Source organism: Elgaria multicarinata, chromosome 15, assembly GCF_023053635.1.
Source record: "Elgaria multicarinata webbii isolate HBS135686 ecotype San Diego chromosome 15, rElgMul1.1.pri, whole genome shotgun sequence".
Classification (NCBI taxonomy): Eukaryota; Metazoa; Chordata; class Lepidosauria; order Squamata; family Anguidae; genus Elgaria; species Elgaria multicarinata.
This window is the reverse complement of record NC_086185.1, coordinates 12015372-12041279: the sequence shown is the minus strand read 5'-3', so window position 1 is coordinate 12041279 and position 25908 is coordinate 12015372. Positions and strand designations below refer to the sequence as shown.

At 41.3% G+C, this 25908-nt stretch overlaps 1 protein-coding gene across 2 annotated transcripts in view; it reads left to right on the top strand.

The window, feature by feature from the left end:
* Positions 1-304: 304 nt before the first annotated feature.
* The window catches only part of HDX (highly divergent homeobox), a 40730-nt gene continuing 15126 nt past the window's right edge, over positions 305-25908 (top strand). The window contains exons 1-5 of one of the 2 annotated variants that reach the window (XM_063141781.1): positions 305-485; positions 7969-8115; positions 12358-13479; positions 16779-16832; positions 23694-23840. In XM_063141781.1, the coding sequence (XP_062997851.1) occupies positions 7969-8115; positions 12358-13479; positions 16779-16832; positions 23694-23840 (1470 nt within the window). In that variant the 5' untranslated portion in view covers positions 305-485. The remainder of the gene's footprint in view (positions 486-7968; positions 8116-12357; positions 13480-16778; positions 16833-23693; positions 23841-25908) is intronic. The other variant, XM_063141782.1, reaches the window with a different exon arrangement.

Genomic DNA, 25908 nt, shown 5'->3' with positions numbered 1-25908 from the left:
AGCGGCCCCCACAGGCCCCTCCCCCGCTGCCCGCGACGCTTCCCCTCAGAAAGATTCCCAGCCCATTATCGCCCTCGAGCCCCAGCGCCGCCGTTCCCTGAACCGGCCGGTCCTCCCTGCCTCCCACGGCCAGGCCGGTTCACCCAGAGAATGGCCACCGCGCTGCTCCTCCTCCTCCTCCGCACCCCTCCTTCCTCCGCACCCCTCCTCCCTCCGCACGCGCCTGCCCGCCTTCCGAGCGGGGGCTGTTCTTTGCATCAGGCTCTCCCCCCCGGGGTTGAGAGGCGGGGGCAGAGACTGTCCCGGCCGGCGCTGATCTCAAGCTCCGATTGGCCGCTGTCTACGCTGACGTCACGATCATGATGAGAATTAATGATCGGAGGCGCTGATTTCATTGTGTGACGCCGGGACCGACCCAGCCGAAACCGGCTGAATTCGGAGCCCTGGGGCCCCCCGGACCAGCCCCGCTTGTCCCACAGAGCACGGTGGGTTCGGCGGCAGCGGGAGGGCACGGGGAAGGGGGGAGGGGCGCGGGCGGCGCGCGGACCCTGAGGGGAAGAGAGCGAGGGGGAAGGGCGGCGGCGGCGGCAGGGCGGCAAGGCCTCCTCGCCTGCCGCTGTGGGGGCTGGGATGGAGGAAGATGCCCCCTTGGCTGAAGGCCTGGTGGGGGAGGGGAGGCGCGGGGAGGGGGGTGGGAAGCCGGGCTCGGCTCCTGCTCGGAGCTCGCGGACCATAACTCGGGACGCGCATGCGCTCTTGCTGCTTCGCTTGATCTGCGGCAGGAGACGCCAGTGTCATCCGCCGTCGCGCGACTCTGGCGGCGCGTGAGCGGCGCGTAATTATGGTAGGCGAGCGGCGCATGCGCGGAGGGAGAAAGAAAGGGAAAAAAACACCAGCAGCCTCCAGGCTGCCCTCACAGTGCGTGTGGCCTCAGCCTTTTCGACGTACGGCCTCGTACGCAAGGCCAACCTTTGCAAGGGATGGGAACAGAATGGATGGATGCAAAAAAAGAAAAGAAAAGAAAAATATACGCACGCTGTAACTGGTGGCTTTTGGCGCATGCTCATCGCACAGAGAACTGTATTTTAAATAATGGTAAATGGTACGCATGCGTGGTGATACATTAGATGGCCAAAGAATGAGTTGAGGAAGGGAAAAAGAGGGAAATTCGGGATGGGTTAAAGCATACCATTAACACACACACCCCTCCACCCCCTGATTAACAGTTCGGGTTTTTCGTGCAGAGGTTGCAGGAGAAGGGATGAAAGGGAGGTTGTGTCGGTTGGAGTTGGAGTTGCTTGCTGAAAGTTGCAGTTAATTGCATCGTTCAGTTTATTTCATTTTACTTTTAAATTTTTATATACTGGCCTTCATCCTGGTTGAATTTCATGGTATTGTAAGATTATATCAAAATATTAAATACGATCATAAAAAAGCAAAGCCAATCTAAAAGAATTAACTTTAAACCAATTGTTGATATAAAGCTGTCATAAAATATGAGCTTTATTGCTTTCTAACAATTGGTCATATATCTGTGTTTTAAAAATTACAGCATATTGGGATGGGGTGTTAGGAGAATTGCTGTGTTTAATATGTAGTAGCCCCCCCAAAAGGTGCCGCGGTTAGCCTGCAGACAAGCCAGTGGGGTTTTATTTATTTATTTCATTTCTGTACTGCCCAATAGCTGAAGCTGTCTGGGCAGTTCATACAAATGTGTGTGTTGATCTTAAATATACGTAGCAGCTTGTGATCTAATTAACATTTATTCTGACATTAGTTCCACTGAATTGTAGACTCATGGCAGTAATGAGAAGATAGTATTATATACTTAAAATGGGTGGGCAGAAAGTAGATCTCCCAGGATGCCTGACTATTGGCCAAGCTGGTGGAGGTTTCTAGGAGTTGAAGTCAAAAACATCTGTTAATCTACTTTCTGCGCACCCCTAACTTAAATATATATATATGTACATTCTTTTCATATATTTGTCCAAGGTGGTGGTGTACTGCATAAAGCTGTGCTGGCTAGAACTGATGGGAGTTGCAGTTCAGCATCTTCTGGTGTGGGGTGGGGGAGAGTTTAAAACAAATTGTCATAATTGTAATAAGAATTAAAGAGATAAAAATCATATCACTGTTAAATGTAAAGTCTAACAGTAGTCAGAACAAACAAATGTTTAAAAGGTAGAAGTATAACTGTCAGCTGGATCTTTCTGGACAAGGTACCACCTCAGAAAAGTCTTGCTACCAGTTGCCTCGCACCTAATTTCTGAAGGCTAGGACACCAGGATCAGGGCCTCTGATGAAGAACTCAGTGAAAGAGCAGGTTCATATTAGAGAAGGTTTGATATTCTGGTCTAGGCAGTCAGTTGGATCATGGATCAAAACTAGTGTTTGAATTGTGTCCAGAAATATACCAGGAATCAGTGTAGATATTTCAGCTTGGGGAAGACACTTTCATTGCAGTGAATTTCTGTTAATTTTGCTGCCACATTCTGATCCAACTGAATGGTATAGTGGTGGAAAGACTGAGCTAGAGAATCAGGAAACCTTGCATATGAATCTCGCTCCTGCCCTGAACTCCCTAGGAGGCCATAGGCAAACCACTCTCTCTTAGTCTCAGTCTACCCATCTGCAATCATGATGACTTGCCTTGCAGCAAGGGTGGGCAGAAGGTAGATATGGATCTACTGATAGATCTTAGAGTGATTTGCAGTAGATCAGGAAAGATTTCTTACTCCTAATTATTTAATAGAATTGACGCAATGACACACACACTCTATCCTTAAATTATACTACTGATATAAAGAAAGCTTAAGGTAATCAGGAATGGATTTTTATGTGGAGGAACTGTGAGATATAGGCCTTAGCTAGACCTAAGGATTATCCCAGGCAAATGGAGGGATCGTCCCTGCCTGCTCCCGGTATCCCTGTGTGTGATTTGGATGTACAGGGATGATCCTGGGATATACGCCTGGTCTAGCCATGGCCCCATTCAGTTCTGGTACTCAGAACAAATTCTTGGGCTCAGAATTCTTTAATTCTAGGTATATTTCTTTTGCACCAGGCTCCCGCTGCAGGATCTTGGGGTTCTATTGAAAAACAAAAGTAGAACCCAAATGTTGAATTCTGCCCACCTCTGTTTTATGGGGTGGTTGTAAGGATTATAACCAGATAATCCATGTGGTCCTTTGTACGCTTCAAAGCACTATGCAAATCTTAGGTATTACGATGTTTCCAAATGTTTTTTTTTAAAGAATAATCCACATTACAGGTCCAATATAAAACTATCTGACAGGTTTGTCTGATCCTCTGTAGAATATTCAGGTCTGTGCCCTATCTAAATGACTTGTAAATGGCAGGCAAATTCATAGCTGGAAATTAATGCTTGTTGGTGGTAAACAAATATTTCCCTAGTTATTTGATATGACATGCAATCCTCCAGATCCAGGCTTGCTATTTAGACTACAATAAGGGAGCTTTTTTCTTTACTTGATTTAACTTAAGTGAGCTGTTTCCATATTTGCCTATTCACGATATATTTTTGTCCGCTATGACATTTCTCCAGGTATGCTGTGACCCTGAAGCATCCTAGGGTTTATGGAAAGTTTGGGTGAGAAAAATACCAAGAAGCTTTCCCCAATCTGATGCCCTCCATGCTAGCTAGGGATGATAGTAGCTATAGTGTGGTGTAGTGGCTAAAGTGTTGGACTGGGAGTTGGGAGATCTGCGTTCTAGTCCCCACTCAGCCATAAAAACCCACTGGGTGACTTTGGGCCTGTCACAGACTCTCAGCCCAACCTACCTCACAGGGTCATTGTGAGGACAAAATGGAGAAGAGGAGGATTATGTATGCCCCCTTGGGTTCCTTGGAGGAAAAAAGGCGGGATATAAATGCAATTAAAAAATAGTCCATCACATCTGGAGAGCACCAGGTTGGGGAAGACAAGTAACACTCCCTTTGCAGTGTCTCTCAGTATGAACTCACCATTCAGTGTTATGAGTATCATTCCTTGAAACTTTCCCAGGAAGGAACAAAATATACATTCCTTGCCCCATAAGAAACAATGGGGGCATGTGTGATTCTGATTGGCTATTTGGCACACACCATCTGTGCCTGTTGTGGGTCTTATTGCTCCTTTGCTCTGTAGTAGGGTTGCTCAAGATACTCTTGGGAGTATTAGCAGAGTGCCCACTTAATTTTCATTTTTGCAACATGGAAAATACAAGCAATTATACAGTTTCCCAATTAGATCAGAACTTTTGGAAGGATTTCTGTATTGATTTATGATAATATGTGTGTCCTTGGCATCATAACTAGGAAAAGCCCTTGCGGTTGTTCATGACAGCTCAAGTGTTTTGTGTGACCGTGCATACTATCTTAGTAAACTAAGTAACAGTGCTAGAGAAGAAGTACCAGAAAGGCAGACATGTTGGTTTGTTGTAGCACACCCCCGCCCCGGATCTTGTGACATATTTTAAACTCAGATTTGTAGTGGCATTAGGTTTTGTGCGCTAGGACACACTTTGTCAGATGGATTAAGTAGTTTAGCTGACTTGTGTATCTAAATAAATATAATTTAGATGATGACAACCAACCTTTCTGAAAAAGAAAAGCACACACAGTGCTTTGAGAATCTGTAATTTGTACACCTTTGCATACAGCAGTGGTTCTTAACCGTTTTTGAGTCACGGACCCCTTTGAAAATCTGGTGAAAGCTATGGACCCCCTCCCTAGAAAAATGCACATAAGCACATAAACACAACTTTGCATGCAATGAATATACTTTATTTTATTGAAAATTGATTGCCATACACAAAGTATGAATAAAGTGAACAAGCTTAACAAAAAAAATACGTTTCTCACTCTTTTTCATGCAAAAATTAATGGCCACTCCATACAAAAATGAAATACAATCATCATGTGCAAATTGAACAAAACAAAACTTTTGTGAACCGCCCAGAGAGCTCTGGCTGTTGGGCGGTATAGAAATGTAATAAATAAATAAAATAAAATAAATAAATAAAAACTTGAATTCTGCTCAAAAGTTCATTTCAATGAGAAGGTTGTTGTTTGGCTCGAATAAGAAGATGAAACTGTGGAGTGGTCTTTGACAAGGTAACACCCATGTCATCTTTGACATCCAATCAATTTCGACTTTTCGTTTTGATAGAAACAAGTGCAGCTCATGTCCGGTCATTGTCCCTTCCTGGAACTGTATTTAAAGATACAGGGTTTTAAATTTTAAAAATCAACTCCAATGATTCCCTTAATATAGTGAATATAAATTTTATTTGACTTTCATGGACCCCCTGAAGCCCATCCATGGACCCCATGGACCACCAAGGGGTCCATGGACCCCAGGTTAAGAACCCCTGGCATACAGCAAAGCTGTAAAGATATCTGTTTGCTGATATTAAGCTGCATAAGAATTTTGACTTTCAGAATAAATTGTGAATGAACATCCAGTCCCAATTAATTGTAGCTCACATCATATATTGGAGATAAAAGCCAACTGGCAATCTTTGAGGCCTTTGTCAGCAAGTATTTTTGCTATTGACTTTTCCCCCTTCTTTGTTCAGTGACTGTAGATTAAGTCTCTTTAATAAGTGTCCACTTCATACGTAGTTATTGACTCTTCAATCAAATCTGATATGTTTCTGTATGAAAAGAATGGAGTCAACAAGTATCTCTGAAATCTAAGTTGATACTTCTGATATATCGATGTGATGTAGTGGCTAGAGTGTTGGACTGGAAGTCGGGAGAGATCCAGGATCTAGTCCGCACTCGGCCATGGAAGCTCACTGGGTGATTATGTCACAGACTCAGCCCAACCTACCTCACACGTTGTTGTGAGAATAAAACAGAGAGGAGGAGGAGGATTATGTATGCTGGCTCAACTCCCTGTGAGAGGAAAAGGCAGGATATAAATGCAATAAATAATAATACATAAGATGGTGGGCTTATAAATACAGGATGGTGTTTTGCTCTCCCATTAGTTGCTAAGAAATTTATTTATTTAGAGTATTTTTATCCCGCACCTCAGCCAAAAGGCTCTCGGAGCGGCTTACAATGTATCAATAAAGAAGACAGTCCCTACCCTCAGGCTTACATTCTAAAAAAAAAAAGACGTGACACACAAGGAAAAGTGTATGGAGGGAAGAGGGAGAAAATAAAAAGAAAATAAGGAGACTGCTTAGGCTGGTGGGAAGGCCCTGCTCCGTCCTCTCATCTCATCTCCCAATGGAGGGGCAAACCAACAGCTCCTTCTTCCCTACAAGGTGAAGATGTTAGCCCTGTGGGGGGGGGGGGGTGTCCAACTGAAGCAGGCTCCGATGGTGCCTGCCTGCTCCTTCTCCCTCGCATCTTCTTCCCCACAGGGTGAAGATGGCAGTTAGCCCTGGGGGGGGGGGTCCAACTGAAGCAGGCTCCGATGGTGCCTGCCTGCTCCAGTCTCCCCCGCATCTTCTTCCCCACAGGGTGAAATGTACACATTCCCTGGAGCAGCATGGAAGTAGCCAGGTTCGGAGGCTGACTGGCATCTGGAAAGAATTGTACCCTAAATAGAATGCTGACTCCAGATCTGGGCAAGCATACTCTTCCTGAAGAAACTCCACTTATTTATTTACACCATTTATATGCCGCTCAATTATCTATCACAGATTCAGAGCGGCGAACATATATATAAATAGTAAAAAAAAAAAAAGATTTAAAAAGCAAATTAAAATTATTCAATTTAAAAACAAAGGCGCCAGAATAAACAGCAGCTAGTCACTTGGGGAAGGCTTCTTGAAACAGATGTTTTCAGGAAGCGCTGAAAGCAGCCTAATGTTGGTGCCTGCCTGACCTCCAGGGGCAGGGAGTTCCACAGAGAAAGGAGCACTACACTAAAGGCTCTTCTCCTGGTGGATTCCAATTGGGCCACAGGTCCGACGACCTCAGTGACTGGGCAGGTTGGTAAGGGAGGAGGTGCTCTCTCAGGTATCCTGGTCCCAAGTTGTTTAGGGCTTTGTGCACTAGTACCAAAACCTTGAACCTGGCCCAGTAGCCAACAGGTAGCCAGTGCAATTCCTTCAGCAAAGGAGTTACATGCTGAAAAGAGGCAGCTCCTGACAATAGCTGAACTACTGCGTTCTGCACTAGCTCCAGCTTCCGGAGCAGTCTTAAGGGCAGCCCCGCTTAATCTGGGTTCTCAGAACTGGATAGTATAGTTTAATTTTAATATGGTCCATATTTTTCATAGCTATTGTTTTTACTATTTTTAACTATTTTTTACTAATAGCTATTGCTTTTACTATAGCCATTGTTTCTTTTAACATATTCTATTTTTATGTAACTAAGAATTTAACTGAAATCAGCTGGCTGTATATCAATTCTACTTGTGCATTAAGTTGTTACAGTATAAGTATGGAAACACTTAAGCAGAAATCTTGGATTCAGTATTCCCTAGAGCCCTGTTCAGGGATTCTGTACCTGAATAGAGCAAACACATGAGAAAAGGGAGCTCTTCAGCCCCAGTTGCATTCTTGCATTCATCACCCTCTACTGATGGAGGGCACCAGTTTAAAGAGGAGAGCTTCCTGTATCCATGGAAGCTTTCCACATGAGCCAGAATACTGCATTCTGGCTCCGGTAGAAAGTCTCCACAGATACAGACGGCAGGTTTACTCTGTTCAGGTACAGAATTATCATCATCATCATTTATTTCATTTCTCTGCCACCCCATAGCCAAACCTCTTTTTAGTTATTTTTAAAGCATGCTCGAACTAAGCTGATTGCTGAATGTAAAACAGCTTTTGGTTTTTGGGGAAGTACAATTAAGAAAATTGAGAGTGGATGAACTAGAATACAATAGAGTTCGATTCCACTGTAGTTTTCTATTTGTTTGGATAAATGAGAGCTTGTTATAAAAGAAAAATCTGCAAGTCTTAAAATTATTCCAATTTCAGAGTATCTTCTTTTATTTTTAGATGAATCTGCGTTCTGTATTTACTGCAGAACAACAAAGGATATTGCAGCGTTATTATGAAAATGGAATGACAAATCAGAGTAAAAATTGCTTTCAGCTCATATTACAGTGTGCACAAGAAACTAAGCTGGACTTCAGTGTAGTCAGGGTAAGTACTGAGGTCTTCCATGCTCAAATTTACGTAACAGTTTAACAAATACACCTGTTTCCTTATTTATCTGCAAAGCATGGAGCTGTTAAGAAACCAAAAGCTTCATTATCCAATATAACTTTGGTTAAGTTTCCCCACCACCACTTTTCTATTGACAGTTCCTCTTTTTTTCAATTGACAGCTCCTTTTAGTCTTTCTCTGTTGTCTGAGACAGTGCCTTGAAGGGCTTTCATCTTGTCCATGCAACATGAATCTTTTTAAACATCTGAAGTTAGGTCTCTTGTTGAAAATCTGGCTTTTATACCTCTTTGAAAATTTGCTGACACCTTTCTAGTTTGGATGCTTTATGGTTGTTCTGGGGTTTATTTTTTTTAAAGCCAGATTGCTTGAAGAATGTGATGCTTTACCCATTACATTTTGGGGTGGTGTGGGGGGCAGGGGACATTTAAATCACCCTACTTAGACAACTACAAATTTAAAGCATATGTGCAACAAGTAAGTGTTTGCAAAGACCTGGATCATATAAGTACATTTCTCATCAAGTCATAATTGGTTATAGCTCCCTGTTGAATGTCTGCTTTGTGGCAGTTGCGGGTTTATCTCTGCATAATGTGTGACAAATGGCCTTTAAATGGTAGATTGTTGCATTTGTGTGTGTTAACCTTAGTAAAAATAGCAGTTTAATGCAGTTATGGTAAAGCAGGATTGGGCTGTTCAGTTCATTTCTTGGCAAGCATAAAATGTGATGTATGGCACTTTCTTTAAGACACAAAGCTCTCCTTCTCAACTCTTGTTTTATTCTTCAAGGTTGGTAAGAAGAACATGGGAGGAACATTTTAGAATTGGATCTTTGAGGATCTTGAAATGGCTTGGAGACCATGAAGAGTCTTGGCAGTGTGAGACCTTGTTCTTACAATTAGCAATAATGACCATACTATTGTTCACATAAGCATTGGGGCAAATTCTGACTCTTGGTAGTTCCAAGTTGGGTAGACTGCAGTCTTTGACCTGGAAAGTGCCAACTGCCTGGGAATTTGAAGAATTTTTGCCAGCCCTATACAGTGTAACATTTTATTCAGAGGAATTGCCTGGCACTACAGCGTACGTGATGCACTACAAGAAATAAAGACCATAGCTTGATAGCAGGACCAGCATGCAGTAGTCATTGACATCTGCAGACCCCAATGAATGACAGACCTCATTTGACATCTGTTCTCTGTGCATATTACTAAAAAGTGAGGGAAGAGAATAGCTTGGGAAAACATTAGTGAGGAGATAGAATTCCACCAGTGGGCCTCTAGTAGAGAGAACAAGCCTTACCTCTTTTTTGTTTTGTTTTCAGACAATAATTTGACTGAAGAACCATGTTGCTATGTGTTGTTTCCTACTGTTCCTCCATTTTCTGTTTTTAAGTTAATCTACTGTTGAGCCCCTGGAATTTCCCCTACCTGTTCTATGGGATGTACAGGAGAATTAACAAGCCCTTTTTTGCTTGTTGCAGTAGCCACTTTACAGACTTATTTGCCCTGCCTTCTTATGCAGCTATGCTCTGCATAGCCTCAGGATCCTCTACTTGCTCCTTTTAAATTATGGTTCTTTTCATCCCTTCAAGACTTCATGACATTCCACAGGTTCTGTACACCTGCCTACACTTCCATGCAACCAATACTCTCACAGCTATGGATGTGGCTTCCTCTTAATCATAGTAGCTGCTACTACTTTTCATCAGGCACATACTCAAAAACATACTTTTAACAGATTAGTTATTCCTCTTCTACTCGCAGTTGGCTTTGTTTCCTGAGTACAAAATACAAGGAGACTATATTTCACTGCTTGTCTCCTTAAAATACATGAAAGCAGTGATCAGTCAAGATCATGCCCCGCTCACTCGCATATGCATATATACGTATGTGCTTATGGCTGATGAAAGCTATACTTGCATGTACTATATAAAAAGAAAATTGTGTGGAGCAGCTCATAGTGATTCTGAGTGCAATACCAACAAGTGTCGCTACTTCAAAATTAATGCAGATTCCAAAGGTGTGAACTTGTGTGAGTGACATTAGTAATTGTATTTTGATCCTGGGAAGAGCAAGCAATTTCTACAACTTATACTGATTTTATTTTACGAAAAGTGGTGTTTTGTAGTATTTCTGTAAATATACACAAGAAAGATTTTTTTGGTATGAAACCACAGAGTTGTCATTTTAATAAGATCTGTCTTTAAAAAACGAAAAGGAAACTGCACAGTTAGTGTTTACTGTGGGAAACTGCCTCCTTAACCTCATCCCATTAATCTCTATTGATTCTAGTAAGAAATAAATAAATCCAGTTACACTTATAAAGTACCTCTTGGGGCATTTGGGGTTCACATTACTATCTCTTCAGTTCTTCATTTTAAAAAATGGATGGCATTTTAAAAATGAATGGCTATGGGAGGGGGGCATAGCTCAGTGTGATAGAGCACATGTTTTGCATCCAATTGGTCCTGGGTTCAATTCCCGGCTTCTCCAGGTAGGATTGGGAAGAAATCCTGCCTGAAACCCTGGAGAGCTGCTGCTGCCAGTCAGTGTCAACAATACTGTGCTAGATGGATCAAGGGTCTGATTCAGTATAAGGCAGCTTCCTTTGTTCAGTCTAGTTGTCCATTTAGTGGTTATTCTGCTAGAAAATCCCTTTCCTGTGTTTTACCGGAGGATGGGGTTAGGGGTTCCGGATCACTTCATTTTTGGTTTTAACTTTAAACCTGTAGCAATTGTTTGTGGCTGTCTTGTTGAAGGTGCTAGAAATTCCTTCCTCATGGTGATAGCTCCTTGCAATGGCTGTAAAGCATGAGGGTCACTCATATAGATCACATCCATACCATATATTGCTGGGGAATGGTGATGTTGCGGAGATCCTGTAGATAGTTCTGGTGAATGACTCTAACATGATATGTTTCAGTGGCCTCCTGTTGGTAATCATAATTTGGGACATGGTTCTTAGAAATTTGGCTGTGGATTCTTCTGTAACTTGCGTGTGTGTGTGTGTGTGTGTGTGTGTGTGTGCAGTTATTTTCTAATGAAATATATCTGTTAATCAGTTTTGATTGCAAGATAAATCATTTTGCTAGATGTAAAAAATGAAATTTGGAGGAAAATAAACTCAGAGGGTTCCTAGGACTAACAATCAAAAGATGTTGTGCAGCTATTCTGTGTTCCTTAATAGATTGTTTTTCTGGTAAAAAAGAAAAAAAAGGAATAAACAGTGGGAAAGCACAAGAGGGCTATGAATTGGAGACAATGACATCTGGATCTCCTGTAACATTCTACAGACAAGGCAGTGCAATTGCATAATAAAAGCCTTATCTGGAAGTACCCCCAATGCTTCTATCTCCAATCCTCCCCCACCCCCAACCAGAAGTATAACTCTAATAGTTTATGGACCTGCTGATTTATGTGGAGACTTTTATGACTGGAGTGAAAAAAAAAAGAAAATAACCCAGTGAGATTTCAAAATGGGGAGCAATTGAAACTCAAGGAAGTTGATGCTTCCCTGTGGCAGAGAAAATTATTGTTCAATGTTAATGTTTAAAAATATGTAACAAGGTAAGGATGAATTTCTGTAACGTCTTCATTATGCGTATAGGAATTTAGGTGGAACAGATATTGCAAGTTTCTATTCGATGGTAAGAAGTTTTAAAGCAAAACAGAACATAAACTTTGCAGCCTTCTTCTTTCACTCTCATCTAGAGTACCCAAGTGAGTAGAAAAGCTAAGCTTGGTCTGCTTTCATGCATCTTTAACAGAAGTTTGACCTGCAGAAATGAGTAGGTGGAAGTTTTCATAACACCAAACTGCTGTTAAAGGTGCAGCCACTGAGAGTGGTTAAAAGTTGGCAACACTACCTTGTGATAGAAGACAGGAGGGCAGAAAGCCCATGCTGATGAGTGTCCAGAAAGAGCTCGGTATTCACCCTAACTCTTACCTCTTCCTGGAAGGAGAAGATAAAAAGTATAGTAGAAAAGACCCCAGTGAGATCTTGATCTCTGGATGCTCTTTGTGGACAGGATAGGAAGTGCAGGAAGAACAGCAGGAAAACTGTAACTGGGAATTAATGGTAGCGGTAGAGATTACTTACATGTCCCATCCATGCCATCTGTTCAGCCTTTATGTCATAGCGACTCCTGTGTGATATTCTGATCTGAGTTCAGTGACTTTGTACAAAATCCTTTGTTGACAAACTCTTTTGTGTTTGCAGACCTGGGTTGGCAACAAAAGAAGGAAGATGAGCAGCAAGAATGTTGTGGATTCTGGAGGAACTCCGCCGGGAACTGTTGCCAGCACATTGACCATGCCTCCAGAAGTAGCGGTCCGAAATGTGGTCAGCATTGCTCGCTCCCAAAGCCAACAGTCGTCTTGGACGTCCTCCAACAATGACGTCATAGTAACTGGTATATACAATCCGTCCAGTTCATCTGGCAGAATGGTGTCCGCTAAACAGACTAATGCGTTGATGAGCGATATGCATAAAAACTCTCTTCCGAGGCCTCCTGTGAAAAGCGATCCCGAATTTCAGCGGCAGCACATTGCGGTGGCACGACAAACGCCGCACTGTAAAAATGCTTCCCTGTTCCTGGGAGAAAAAACAATTATCCTGTCTAGGCAAACAAGTGTGTTGAATTCAGCAAACTCGATTTATAATCACACTAAGAAAAGCTACGGCGGTTCTTCGGTTCAGACTGCCGAGTTGGTTTTACCTCAGAAGCCCGTGTTGTGCCACCGACCATGCAAAGTGGAGCAAATGGGGTGTCAAAGGTTACAGAAACCAGAACATCCAATCCTTGCCTCACACATGCCGTCGGGGCAAAGGGCTAACAGTAGAGATCCTCCCTGCAGCACGCACAATTTGGAAATCCGAGAGGTTTTTTCCTTGGCTGTTACCGATCAGCCTCAGAGAATCCTGGGAGGAAATGCACAGAAGTCATCGTCTTCTTCGGGAGAAGGCAGTTGTTTGTCAATTGCCATGGAAACTGGGGATGTAGATGATGAGTATGCTAGAGAGGAAGAGTTGGCATCAATGGGTGCCCAGATACAGAATTACTCCAGGCTAAGTGGCACATCCCTCAGAGTCGAGAATCCAGGCACTGGGCTGTCTGGATCAGGCAGAAGCGTCAGCTGCAGTTCACATGTGGGGAATGCCAGGGACTTGCATGACAATATCCTGTATCATAACAGAGACTATCGCTTGCCTCCACGGACCTCCTTGCATACCACGTCCAGTACACTGTATAGCAGTTCTTACCCATCCAGAAGTAACCTTTCTTCTCATTTTGCAGCATCCAATCAACTAAGGCTATCTCAGAACCAAAATAATTACCAGGTAATTGGTGTTCTTCCTATGCTCTATCACACAGGGTTTAAGGGCATTATCTTTCTTTTTTTGTTATTGCAAACCAGGAACGCCAGCTAGCTAATCTTGGTGAGTTGCTGCTGCGTTATGCATTTCTTGCCAAGCAAGTCTCTCTTTCCCATTGTTGAATGATTGTGTATTCTATTCCATGTTCTTGGGCGTCCTTTCCTCCACATTTTACATGCAGCTTCAAAGACTTTGCAGTGCAGAGGAGACAGTGATAGGACTGCCATGGCGTATCTCTAAATTTAGGTTGGTACCTGGGTTTATTTGGGTTGGATGCAGGTGCCTGAACCACCTGAGTGCTGGCAGTATGTCTCCAGGATATGTGACGAGTTACTGTCAAGATAGGTGCTGGATTGCTATCCAAATTATCTATCAACCTGAGAGTGACAGCTTTTACTCTTAAATTCATAAGAAATGTCCTTGCTGTGTGAAACGTGACATCTGACTGATGTAATTGCTAAAGTGTGCAGTTTTACTACAAATGTTATCTATGAACCAAAGTTTGTGAAAGACAGCATGATGATTATTTTTTTACTGTGAATGTTTTGTAATCGGATTCCTATAATCTAAATTCAGTAGTGAATGGTAAAATGAATTGTAATTTTCACAGAGGAGAGATAGAATTATAATTCTAAAATAGTTCTTCAAAATAGGTAGTTTCAAGATTCCTTGACTAATGGGGAGAGGAAATGTTACAGAATCACATGAATTTTGCTGTAAAATTTATAAAATATATGGCCCATTTATATGGCCCATTTTATCTCAGGAGATTAGGTAACAGATTTGTACCCTGTGAAAAGACTTGTTTCTGAATTCTAAACTTACGCTATAAGGGTCAAATTACACATGGTATGAAATGTGTGTAAGTGTTTAATGTACAAGATTTTTGTTGTGGGTGCACAAGCTGGAAAAGGATGATGGTTATGGGGAGGGGGTTAACTTTTTCCCCACACACCTTTGTCCTGCTGAAAATCCCCTCCTCTCCTAGGCATTAGGAGGGAAACTCCCATTGGTGCTAATTGAAACTTCCCTTCTAAGGCTAGGAAGATGGTTGGAAGGACCACAGACCAGTTAGAAATGGTTAACCTGCTATTTAAAGAACAAAAATTATGAATATTAACTAAGCCTTCATTTTAAGTGAAATGGGTGTTTGTTTCTTTGAGGTTGTCTCCTCTCGTTTTTGGAATACTTCTCATTAATTTGCATTTCACCATGTAGTTTAGATCTGTTTAGGTAATAAATTAGCAAAACCGGCGGGGTATGTTTTGTAGAAAAGGTTGATAAGCCAATTATGAATTATTTTCCCAGTTTGAAAACCAGAACTATTGTGATCTTTTGCTTGATTATGAAAAGCCATTGACTGGGGACATAGTCCATTTTATCTTGACAATTTTAACATAACTAAATTTGATAATAAGGAAGCAAATTGCTAATTGTTTTCATCACATTCAAATTATATATATATATATATATATATATATATATATCAACAGAAATATTATTGTATTATGTTCACTGATGCAATACTGCTAGTTATTGAAATGTCTTTTTCTTTTCTTTTTCTTTCTTTCACGGAAGGGGGTTGCAGACTTGAAAAATAGTCAATTAACTTTCAAAAACAAACCTTGCTTCTCTAGCATGATGTCATGATTTTGCAGTGCATGGTAGGCAGGGCTACAGCTCAACAAGCTGACACAAGCTAGCTTCGATAATAGTTTATGAAGCTGGTTTGTTTCAGCTAATCATAGTTAATATAATGGCACACTAAACTGCGGATAATTTAAAGTGAAAGCAGAAGCTTCTGTTCTTCTTGCAACCACACCAGAGAAATATAAGGGAGGGGAGGGGAGCATGTCAAGCTGTGCCCTCTTGTGATTTGTTGTCATAATGCTAAAACAGGCTTTAGTGTTACATCTGAATACAGCCCATGTCTGAGAGAACCTGTATAAGCAAGACACCAGAACCTGCATCTTCAGAGAAGTATGTTGCTAATATAAGTCGCACACAAGCCTTTTAAAAGTGACCCGGAGAGATGGTCAAAATGTATTCGATATATATTGCTGACTTTTCTGTCATTGACTTAATGATAGCCAAAGGAAATTGGAAGAGTTTCCTCTTCTAGAACAACTATTAAGTGGCAAGCATGGCTAGGGTTAAGCTGCAAATGTAATTACCATTTTTTTAACAAACAGAAACTCAGTTTGCAGGTTAACGAGAGCTTGCATGTGTTAGCTTATGTGGTGTTCTTAATTAACAAATTCCTATTGATTAACTTAAGGTGTTATGTTAGGACTTGGCTCTTTATGAAACCTCTATAGAACTTTTTTTTCTCACTCATTGATCTGGTTCAAACATATCAATCCTGATCTTTATTAGAATGAGCCATGATTTGCTCCTTCCTTATCTCATATGCCTAGCTTCAGTAAAGCTTTCTTATTTATTTTTTTACATCATCATTTCTTAAACCTAGAAAATAATGTTTTAAGGGCTCCCTTTAAACCATGATATGACGCCAGAATTAAATCCTGGTTTGATATCCTGTTATGAATAGAGCATTTAAACAATTGTTTTCCCAGTTCCATTGTCTTAGTATACTGGTTTAAGAAACCAAAAAAGCTTCATGTGAGGAGAAAGGCAAAGAGGGAGTGTGGGGGCACATAACTAATTCTTGGACAGATAAACCATGGTTTATTGGACTAGGATCATTGGCCCAGTTGATACAGCAACACGGAGTATTTTTTAAATTCTGGATTGCAACAAGACAGCTGGCATGCTAGTTTAAATGGTTCAATCACTCCCGCTTGGCTTCTCCTGCCACCAAGAAGCAGCTAAACAACCCACGGTCAGTCTGTGCCCGGACTTCATTAGTGTTACATCTGAACCCTGAAACTCAGTCTTGTATCTTCCCAGACAGGCAAGGGTTGTTGAGGAAGAGATAAGCCAAAGTTCTCGATTTGGAACTTACTTTAACCAAATAAGGGAGGAAGAGTCCCTAGCTCGTTTAGCCACTTCTGGTGGCAGGAGGAGACTAGTCAAGTGCTACGTGCACTAGTATAGAGGTTATTCATGGTAATTCAGAGTTTTAAAACCCTTGAGTTGCAGTTATATGCAAACTCTCCCATTGCATCTGAAATGGGCTATTTAAAGAAGAGAAGGATTTATATTCAACTTCTTAAAGTAAGGAATTATAGCACTTAAGTATGTTCTTTAAATGAACTTGTATTGCCCAAAACTTCTTGGTAATATTATTTTTCCTTCCACAGATTTCAGGAAACCTTACTGTGCCTTGGATTACGGGTTGTTCCCGAAAAAGAGCAGTAAGTACTTCACATGGAAGCTAAAAGTGGACTGAGTGCAGTTTTAGATTGTATTTTTTAAAATTTAAACCTTGTTAACTATTATGACTAGGAGGTTGTGCAAGGGTTTTGGTTTGAAAGGAAATCCTTTAACTCCCTGGCTTCTTCCCTGTTCAAAGAAAAGATGTTACATAGTTGGATGTAAAAAAACTTAAAGCTGCCCTATGAGGGGAAAATCCAAAATTGGGCATTTAGGGCCAACCCAAATGCCACAAAAGATTGTGAAAGCTTTCAAGTTCTGCAGTACTTTTCACCAAGGTTGGTGATTAATACATTTTTTTTTTTACACACCCACACAAAAAGTGATGGGGGGAGAATAGAAAGGTCCCAGGATTAGATCAGATATTGTGACCAGGAAGACAGCAGTTTAGACCCAGTCTCAAAATCGAGAACAGATTGATCATTGTTGTTTGTTACAGTATGAGATTACACCTTGACTCTCTGCTTACCCAGGAATCTGTGTGTTTTTCCCACAGCGACAGACAGATCTGAGTTACAGCCAGCCTTTATGGGTTCAGAAATGGGTGTGAACCAATCATTGCCTTTTTGTCTTAGAATGCAAGGTGTGATCTGATACCTGCAACACTTACCAGTGACTGCAGACTGAATCAATCTCCATTTTAAGACTGGGTCTAAGCTCATGATTACAACATCTGGTCTACCCGATGGCTGTGGTGGTGGTTACCACCTACACTGATGATGAGTTCTGAAGAACTCAAAAGCTTGCACAATGTTTTGTAGTGTTTTGATTGATCCTAATAAAGGTAATACCCAACTGGATATGGATTTTGAATTGTTGGATACATTTAATTACAGATAGAAGTATTCACTACATGCAATCAACTTTGCATGTCATCAATAATAATTCTGGTTTAAGTTATTCTTACCTTGCAACCCTGTAAAATTCTCAAAACATGTCTGTCAGTGCTGACAGTCATGAATTAGTAAGGGTGAAGATTATGTTCTGCATGCAGTGATTATCCTTAAATTCTGCCTATTGATGCTAATGTCTTCAATGTCATTGTTGTATTAATAGCTAATTATATCAGTTCACAGTTTTCATTGCTGGGTTTAAGTAATGGCATAACAGCAATAAAAACTTAGAATTAAACCTGCTGTTAGAAATCCTCTGATTGTAAGATGGACTGCAATATATTTCCAGTTACTGATGGATTGATGTCACTAAAAGCAACTGGAAAAAACCAGTGAAGTGAAAAATAGCATGGCCCTTTGAAAATGCAGAATAAGGCTTTAAAAATGAGCATTACTAATGGCAATAGTAAGAAAGACAGCACTAATTGTTGGCTTTCAAAGTAAAACCTTCATATTTAGAATTTATAGTCCATTTCAACTAACTATTGAAAGCACTCCTCTTCCATTCTGCATGCCTCTAAATAGTTTCCCCCCCTCTTTTTCTGTCTCATTTAATTAATTTAGAAAGAATGATATCCAGGCTGGCTGGCACATAGCAAAAAGAAAATGTGATGATAGGGAACCGTAAATCTTTTAGTTCTGCAATAACTCTAAATCTCCCCTGGAAAAAAAAAAACAGTGCACAGATTCCTCTTTTAGTGTTGTTGGCTAACTATCTTACTATTAATTTGTGGTGGTGTTAAATAGCCTGAATCCCTGCAATTGAAGATGTTTTTAAAGCAATTTTAAACCTGTTTGCAGACACTCTGGTCTAACGAATGGCACAATTTCTAGGCTTTCATATAATCTCTCCATTTGCACAGGGAAATTGTATTCAAATAAGATTTGCAAGAAGGAATAAAGTAATTTGTAAGTGTCTTCAGTTATACTAGGAAAACAAAATAGCACAGTTGATTTTGTGACCCAGAATAATCTTGAGTGCCATTCTTAAATGAGTTACGGAGAAATTTGACCCAAAGCTGAAACGCTGCACAGAGATCCCGTTGCGTGTTTCATTTGAAGTAATATTTAAGCTGTCAGCTTCTTGATGCTTTAAAACCATGGTCCCCAAAGTGCAAAGTGTTCTTCCACAACAGAAGTATAGATGTTTGGAGGGAGGAGGGTGAATAATAGATTGCAGGTTTTCCAAAAATTCATGCCGTCTAGTTTTGTGAGTGATTGAGTTGGAACATGGCATGTTCATTGACATGTTCTGTTTGCATCAATGCAGCCAAAATACTCGTGTGAGTTAAGTTGAGCTTCCATCTTTCGTTCACTATTGGTGGTGGGTGGGGGCAGTGTGGCCATCCTATATTTAAGGACCTTCCTGGATCAGATCAATGGTCCAGCCTCTTCTTTCCCAGATCAATGGTCCAGCCAGATGCTTCAGTGAAGCCCACAAGCAAGGCAGGAAGCCTTTGCTTGTTTCTCCCAAACATCTAGCATTCAGGGATATGTGGGAATTCTGGGTCAAAACTGGAACACAAAAGCACCCCAAAAATCGGCCTTTGCTTCATCTACTGCCACCACTTGATAATTCAGGGTATCAGGACCCCTTTCATAAAGAGAACTACTACGAGACCACCAAATACTGATGGAACATTCACAGATAGACACAGCTCCCTTTAAAGGCATCCGTACCAAAAGTGACAAGACTCCCAGTTCACATAGGGGAGGGACATGACTACTTGCATGCATACAACTCAGAGGAATTGGCTGTTTTGAAATGAGACTACGAAACTTCTAAGATGGAATTTAGTTGACCATACTTTTTAAAAATACAGCTGAGGTTCCCCACATCCTGCTCCTTCATCTGTCTGTGTCCTAGTTTGATCACGAACTAAGCTGCCTGTGTGTGTCTCTCTCCTGTTACTCCTTGAGAGGCTCAAGCTGGGCTTTTTCACCCCTTTGGGAAGCCCAGAATAGTCAGAGGGCACATGATGCTACTATACAGCTCTTAGTCTGACCAGTGCCTAGAAGAGAGGCTATCTAAGAGCCCCTTAAAAGCTAATCTGAGCTTTCTCTAGAAATAAGTGCATTCGTATGCTTCCTTAAATATAATAATAATAATAATTAATAATAATTAATAATATACATAACAGGTTTTCCTAAATTGCAAAAGAAGAACTGCTTGAGACAAAGGGATGTGCTTTTCATGTTCTAGAGCCAATCTCCTGTTCGAAGGTTTCAAAGATGAGGACTTGCTACAGATCAGAGAATCTAAATTGTGGAGAATTTTTTATATACTAAATCTTTATAGTTGTGCTTTGTGAACTCACATGTTGGTATCCTAGAGTGTTCTGCTGTCCTTTCTAGAGACGTCTGTCTCTGTAGAATTGGAGTGGAACCATTAGAAGGAGAGGCATGGCCTAGTCTCGTAAAGATTGCTCAGGTATACAAGCTCTCACTCTGGCGTCATCTTAACTCCTCTATCAGTGAGAATGCTACAAGCATTAAAGTATGCTACCTAGGGATTTTAACTGTTTGTTTGAATTTGATCTTAATTAGCTGGAGAGTTTTAACACCAGATAATTATAAGGGAGGGATAGTCTTAATGGGTGCACCGAGGCAATAATAATACCTCCTTGTATCATCCAACACTCTTCTCCCTGGGACTTTCTTCTCTGAGATGTGATGTAGCTAGTCTGGTTAAAAGATCCTGTCTGATTGATTGTTTGTTTTGTTACCTTGAGTACTACACTTCTAGTCCTTAAGCCATTGTGGTCCGTTGAAAAGCCACTCACATGGGGGATATCTTTGCACTATGCTCAGAGGGTATAAGGACTTGGAAAAGATCAAGACAGGCCTACCCAGACAATGTATGATCAAGAGTTTTTTAAGATGTGTTGATTCCTGTACTAATGTTGTTCCCCGCCTCGATCCAAAGGGAGTGGTGGGTAAGAAATTATTATTATTATTATTATTATTATTATTATTATTATTATTATTATTATTATTATTATTGACTTTTCTCTTCTCCCAGGCAGTTAACAACATATGCTGAGTTTTTTAAACTGACCCCAGAATAGTTGTTTTAAATGGATATTGTTGTTTTTATGTTTTTGGTGGTTTAAACTTTTTGTATATTTGTTTTTAATGTTTACTGTTTTTAACTTTTGTAAACCACCCAGAGAGCTTCAGCTATGGGGCGGTATATAAATGTAATAATAGTAATAATAAATAAAAAGCAGCCCCTTATAGGCTGTCCAAAAGAGTCAACTCTCTTTGCAGGGGGGGCTTGCTGAATAGAAACAAATGTTGACCTTCACACATGAGAAACCATGTGTTATCTTGAGCATGACAGAGAGGCAGCCTCTGCTTAGCCACAAGGGCTGCTTTTTATAGTGAATTAATAGAAGCTCTTTGCCAGAAACTGTCTGACAACCTGTCCTTCAGAATGTGTATAACATGACCGATGAATTTAACACCAGGCAAGATGTGAGTGATTTAGCAAACGGTGGTGCTTCAGAGTGCAAACTGAAATCTTCACTCAGAGACCTTGTTTACATGGATAACTTTTTTAACTTCCTGCTTCTTAATACTTCACTGGTGATGATCTCAGCCAGAGCTTCTGGGTTCGGTTCCAACTTACATCCCACTCTGCTTTTTTCAGTGGGGCTTGTGAAGTTTTAGATAAGTTAAAGGCAATGGATGGCAGCAGCAAGAAGCATAAGAGCTATTAATGACTGTTGGGGGTATCAAGGTTGTTTGGGGGAATGGTTAGGGAGGAAATGTGTTTCATGTAGTCATTAGTTTCTGTAATTGCATCCCCTTCACTTTTTTCCATCCCATGAATTTACTATACCATTGTATAGCAAAAGACATCCAGACACTTTGGGAAGAGACCAGTTATCTGGGTCCATTTTAGTCTGGCTTTTGGCCTGGCTATGGCACTGAAATGGCTCTTTGGCTGCTCTGATACTGGGTGTTTTGATCACTCTGTATCAAATACCCACAAGGCAAGGCTGACTGGTGGATAGCTCCCAGTGAGCAACTTGCTCCAACAATGGTTGGAGGCAGACTGAGGTCTTATGAGCCTTTAGGCCACCCCTTCCAAGTTCCCTTGCTTAAAGTACATTAAAGAGCCAAACATCTGACCTTGAAAAAGGCAGTTCTTCTCTGCTTGGTGACCTCCTATCTGGTGCAGGTGTGGAGGTACAGAAGGCATTTGGCTCCACAGGGGAAGGTGCTTGTGGGAGTCCAGGCTATGGCTTGATGCCTGGAGCCTGGCCCAGCTCTTCAACCCACTGGCTTGGCCAGCTCCTCTTCTGAGCCTGAGCTCATGTCCATGACACTGGGAGGACGATGGGGGGAGTTCAGCCTTTGAACCTTTCAGTATCTTTCTAGACCATTGACAATGGCATCCTTCTGGAGCAGTTATCTATGTTGGGGATTGGGGCCCCTGCAGTTCAGTGGTTCAATTCCTATCTGGATGGCTGCTTCCAGAAGACAGGTGAGGGGGGTTGTATTGCTCTGTCCCTTGGCAGGTATGCTGTGGTATGCTGCAGGGCTCTATTTTGCCCCTCAATCTCTTTAATAACTACGTGAAACCATTGAGTGAGGTCATCCAGGGATTTGGAGTGTGGTGTCATCAGTATACTGATGATACCCAACTCTATTTCTCTTTTTCATCAAATTCAGGTGAACCTCTGGTATTGCAGTGGACTGGATGAGGGTCAATAAACTGAAGCTCAATCCAGACAAGATGGAGGTACTGCTGATGGGTGGTCTGTCTGACCTGGGTGATGTTCAGTCTGTTCTAGACAGGGTTGTACTCCCTGTAAAAGCTCGTGTTCACAGCCTCGAGGTATTTCAGATCTGGCCTTACCTTCTGAGACCCAAACAGTTTTCGTGGCACAAAATAACTTTCCCCCTCTGAGGTGGCTGCTCCAGCTGAGGCCCCTTATGAAGAAAGATATGCCCATAGTCATCCACACTCTAGTAGCATCCATCTAGTAGCAAGTGTTGGAGATGTAGTAGTCAGTAGGCTAATCTAGAGCATATATTACAGAGTTACCCAATAATGATCTCTGTCTGGCTTGAGTCCTTTCCAGGATCAACATGGTCCTGGAAACCTCATTAAGTGTCCATTCCTTAGCAGGATACCTTCTGGGCAAATACGAGTTGGCAGAGAGGCATACTGCATGGTTTGGTAAGGCAGCATTCTACAACACTGGAAAGCAAGTAACCCCCCCAAATATACACAGTTGGATTCACAATTTATTGACCATCGCTGCCCATGAAAAGTGTATTACACCAAATTACTAAAAAGAAAAAAAATAGAATTAATATGGGTACGATGTTATCCACCCTAAAACCACTGCAGGCCAGCAAAGAGATTTGCATGACATAGACCTTCTACTTTATTTATTTATTTTTCTACGTAGCATTTTATTTGTCCAATTTGTGTGCAATGATTTTACTTAGATACATGAAACCTTTATATTTAAATACAGGATGATATGAGGAAGGGACAGAAAGAGAACGGGGGATGTGGCAGAAGAGGAAGTGTGTATTGTTTGTATTGTATTGGAAAATTAAATACAAAAACCAAAACCACTAGTAAACTGTTAGTAGCAACAAACAGCAATTACTGCAATATGCTGTACATTTTAATCTCTTAGAGCCCTAAAAGTCTGGGACCAGGATACATCAAGGGCTGCCTTTTCACACATGAACATACCCTCATTTGGTTTCCCCTCCCTGGTCCACATTCTGCTGCTCATACATTTATATAGAGCAATTTTTGCTAATAAGATTTATAAATGAAGCCGAGAATATATTTGATCATGCTGAATTGTTACGAACAGGACTTTGCAATGCCATGTGGAATGCCTTCATATTCGATGTCTGTCCTTCTTACCTGCTTTTTGGCGCTTAATGAAACATAAACATATGCTTGTTTTACAGCTACAGGATCGTACCCAATTCAGCGACCGAGACTTAGCTACCCTTAAGAAATACTGGGATAAGGGCATGACCAGCCTCGGCTCAGTTTGCAGAGAGAAAATTGAAGCAGTTGCTACGGAGTTAAATGTTGACTGTGAAATAGTGCGGGTAAGAACCTCCAGTCCTCTCATTTCTGGTTGCAGAAGCGAAAATAGCCTAGATGAAAGCTTTTTTAAAAATTGCATGAGGTAGACTGAAATAGATTGCACGTGTTACATAATGAATGGCCACGTTAGGAAGTAGTCTCTTGCTCTGTCTATTTATAGTTAAAATCCCTCAGGTGAGACATTTATCGATCGGTAGCATGAGCTGGATGTTTGACACTCCAGTTGGGCTGCGATTTATATAAGTTTTTAAACAAGCAAGGGCCTTCTGGAGAGCTGAAAAGGAATAACTTTTGCAGTTGGTCAAAATACAAAGCTCTTTTGAAGCAGAAGAGAGCAGAATGTTGTTTTCTTTTTGTTTCCTCATGGGGGAGAGCCATCGCTCAGCGGCAGGAGCAAAGCTGGGCATGTATCACATCCCATGTTCAGTTCCTGGCTTGTTGAGTTGGAGGATCTCTCAAGTGAGCATGCTGTGAAAGACCTTTGCTTGGAACTTTGGAGAGTGGTGGAAACTCTGTTGGGCTAGATGAGTCATTGTTAGAGAGATTTGCCTATATAGCTTTGTACAAGAGGAGAGGGAGGGCCGCTAAAAGTGTGAGCAGTGTGATGGGAAGGCCCCAGTTCAAAGGTCCTCTAAGCCATTATCTCAGAGCTCTAGTCTCTTGGGAGTCAGTCCCCCATGAAATGCTTTGAATGTTGCAGGAGCACTATATAAATGCCAAGTATTATTGCTTATGACATTTTTATCTCACCCTTTCTCCAAAGATCTCAGGGTGATGTACATGGTTCTTCCCCCATTCCTCATTTTATTTTGGTGGTGACCCTATAAAGTAGGTTAGGCTGAGAGAAGTGACTGACCCTAGACTGAGTGGGAATTTTAACACCCGAATCTGACTAGTTCTACTCAAACACTACAGTGCATAGGAGTAGTATCTTTAAAAGAATGTATGTGAAAATAATCAAAAGTACCTAAAAACATTTTACTAAAATAAAACTAATCTCTTTATATTTAAAAAGAAATGAATTCTGGCTTGTCAGTGTTCTGTATCTTTCTCTGTCCCCATCCCCACCCGACTGTACATCAAGAAAACCCAGATTCTGTTTTCAGAGTCAGTCATGCAGCTTAAGTAAACATGCACATGTTTACTTTGCAGTGTTTTTATTCCATGTAAATCATTCCAGTTTTCCAAAGATATAAAATACATTGGGGGGGAAAGGAATGGAGAGAGAGAGAAAATAGAAATGCTGAGATCAAGGTGAGTTTAGCCCACTGCATTCAATGGGACTAAAATGTCTTCATTTTATTTTAGAAATGTCTATCCCTCTTTTCTTCCACTAGGGGAACTCAAAACAGTTAACAGTATAGAGATACAGATATTCACGACAATACGAAACAGCATGATAAAATATTACAATAAAATCGGCAGCGAGAACAGATGGTCAGTTGAGCTTCTGTCAAAAGGCCTCCTTCAGAGCCAGATCTTCACCAAGTGCTGGAATAGTGATAGGGCTGTACCGGCCTTTATAGGGAGGTCATTCCAGAACGTCAGTGCCACAACCAAAAAGACCCTGTTCTTTGCACCCACCTGCTAAATCTCAGTTGGTGGTGGGGTGACCTGAAACAGGACCTCAGATGTTGAACGCAGTGTATGGGGAAGCACATATGGCAGAAGACCCATCCTTAAGGTACCTTAAATTCTAGTAAAGTGCAATTGCATTACAGGTAGCAAGTTGGGAAGAAAGGGAGAGAAGCATATGCAGAATGTTGAAATCCTACCTCCTGGCCACTCATTGGTTCCTCGGTCCTTGCCCAGTCCTACTGTCTACACATGTCCAAACTCTGTTCTGCGTCTTCAAGAATGATGGCAAACATACACATCTTCCTTATTCAGTTATCACACTTCAGCTAATGACTTACATGTGTGAAACAGCCAACTCAGGTCGAACAGCACAGAAAACGTTTTTGTATCTCTTTGTGCCCCTTGCAGACTGTATAATCAATTGCAGTTTGTTGAGTGTCGAACTGGTCTGCCAAAAAGAGGGCACCGAATAACGTGCTAATATTAGAAATC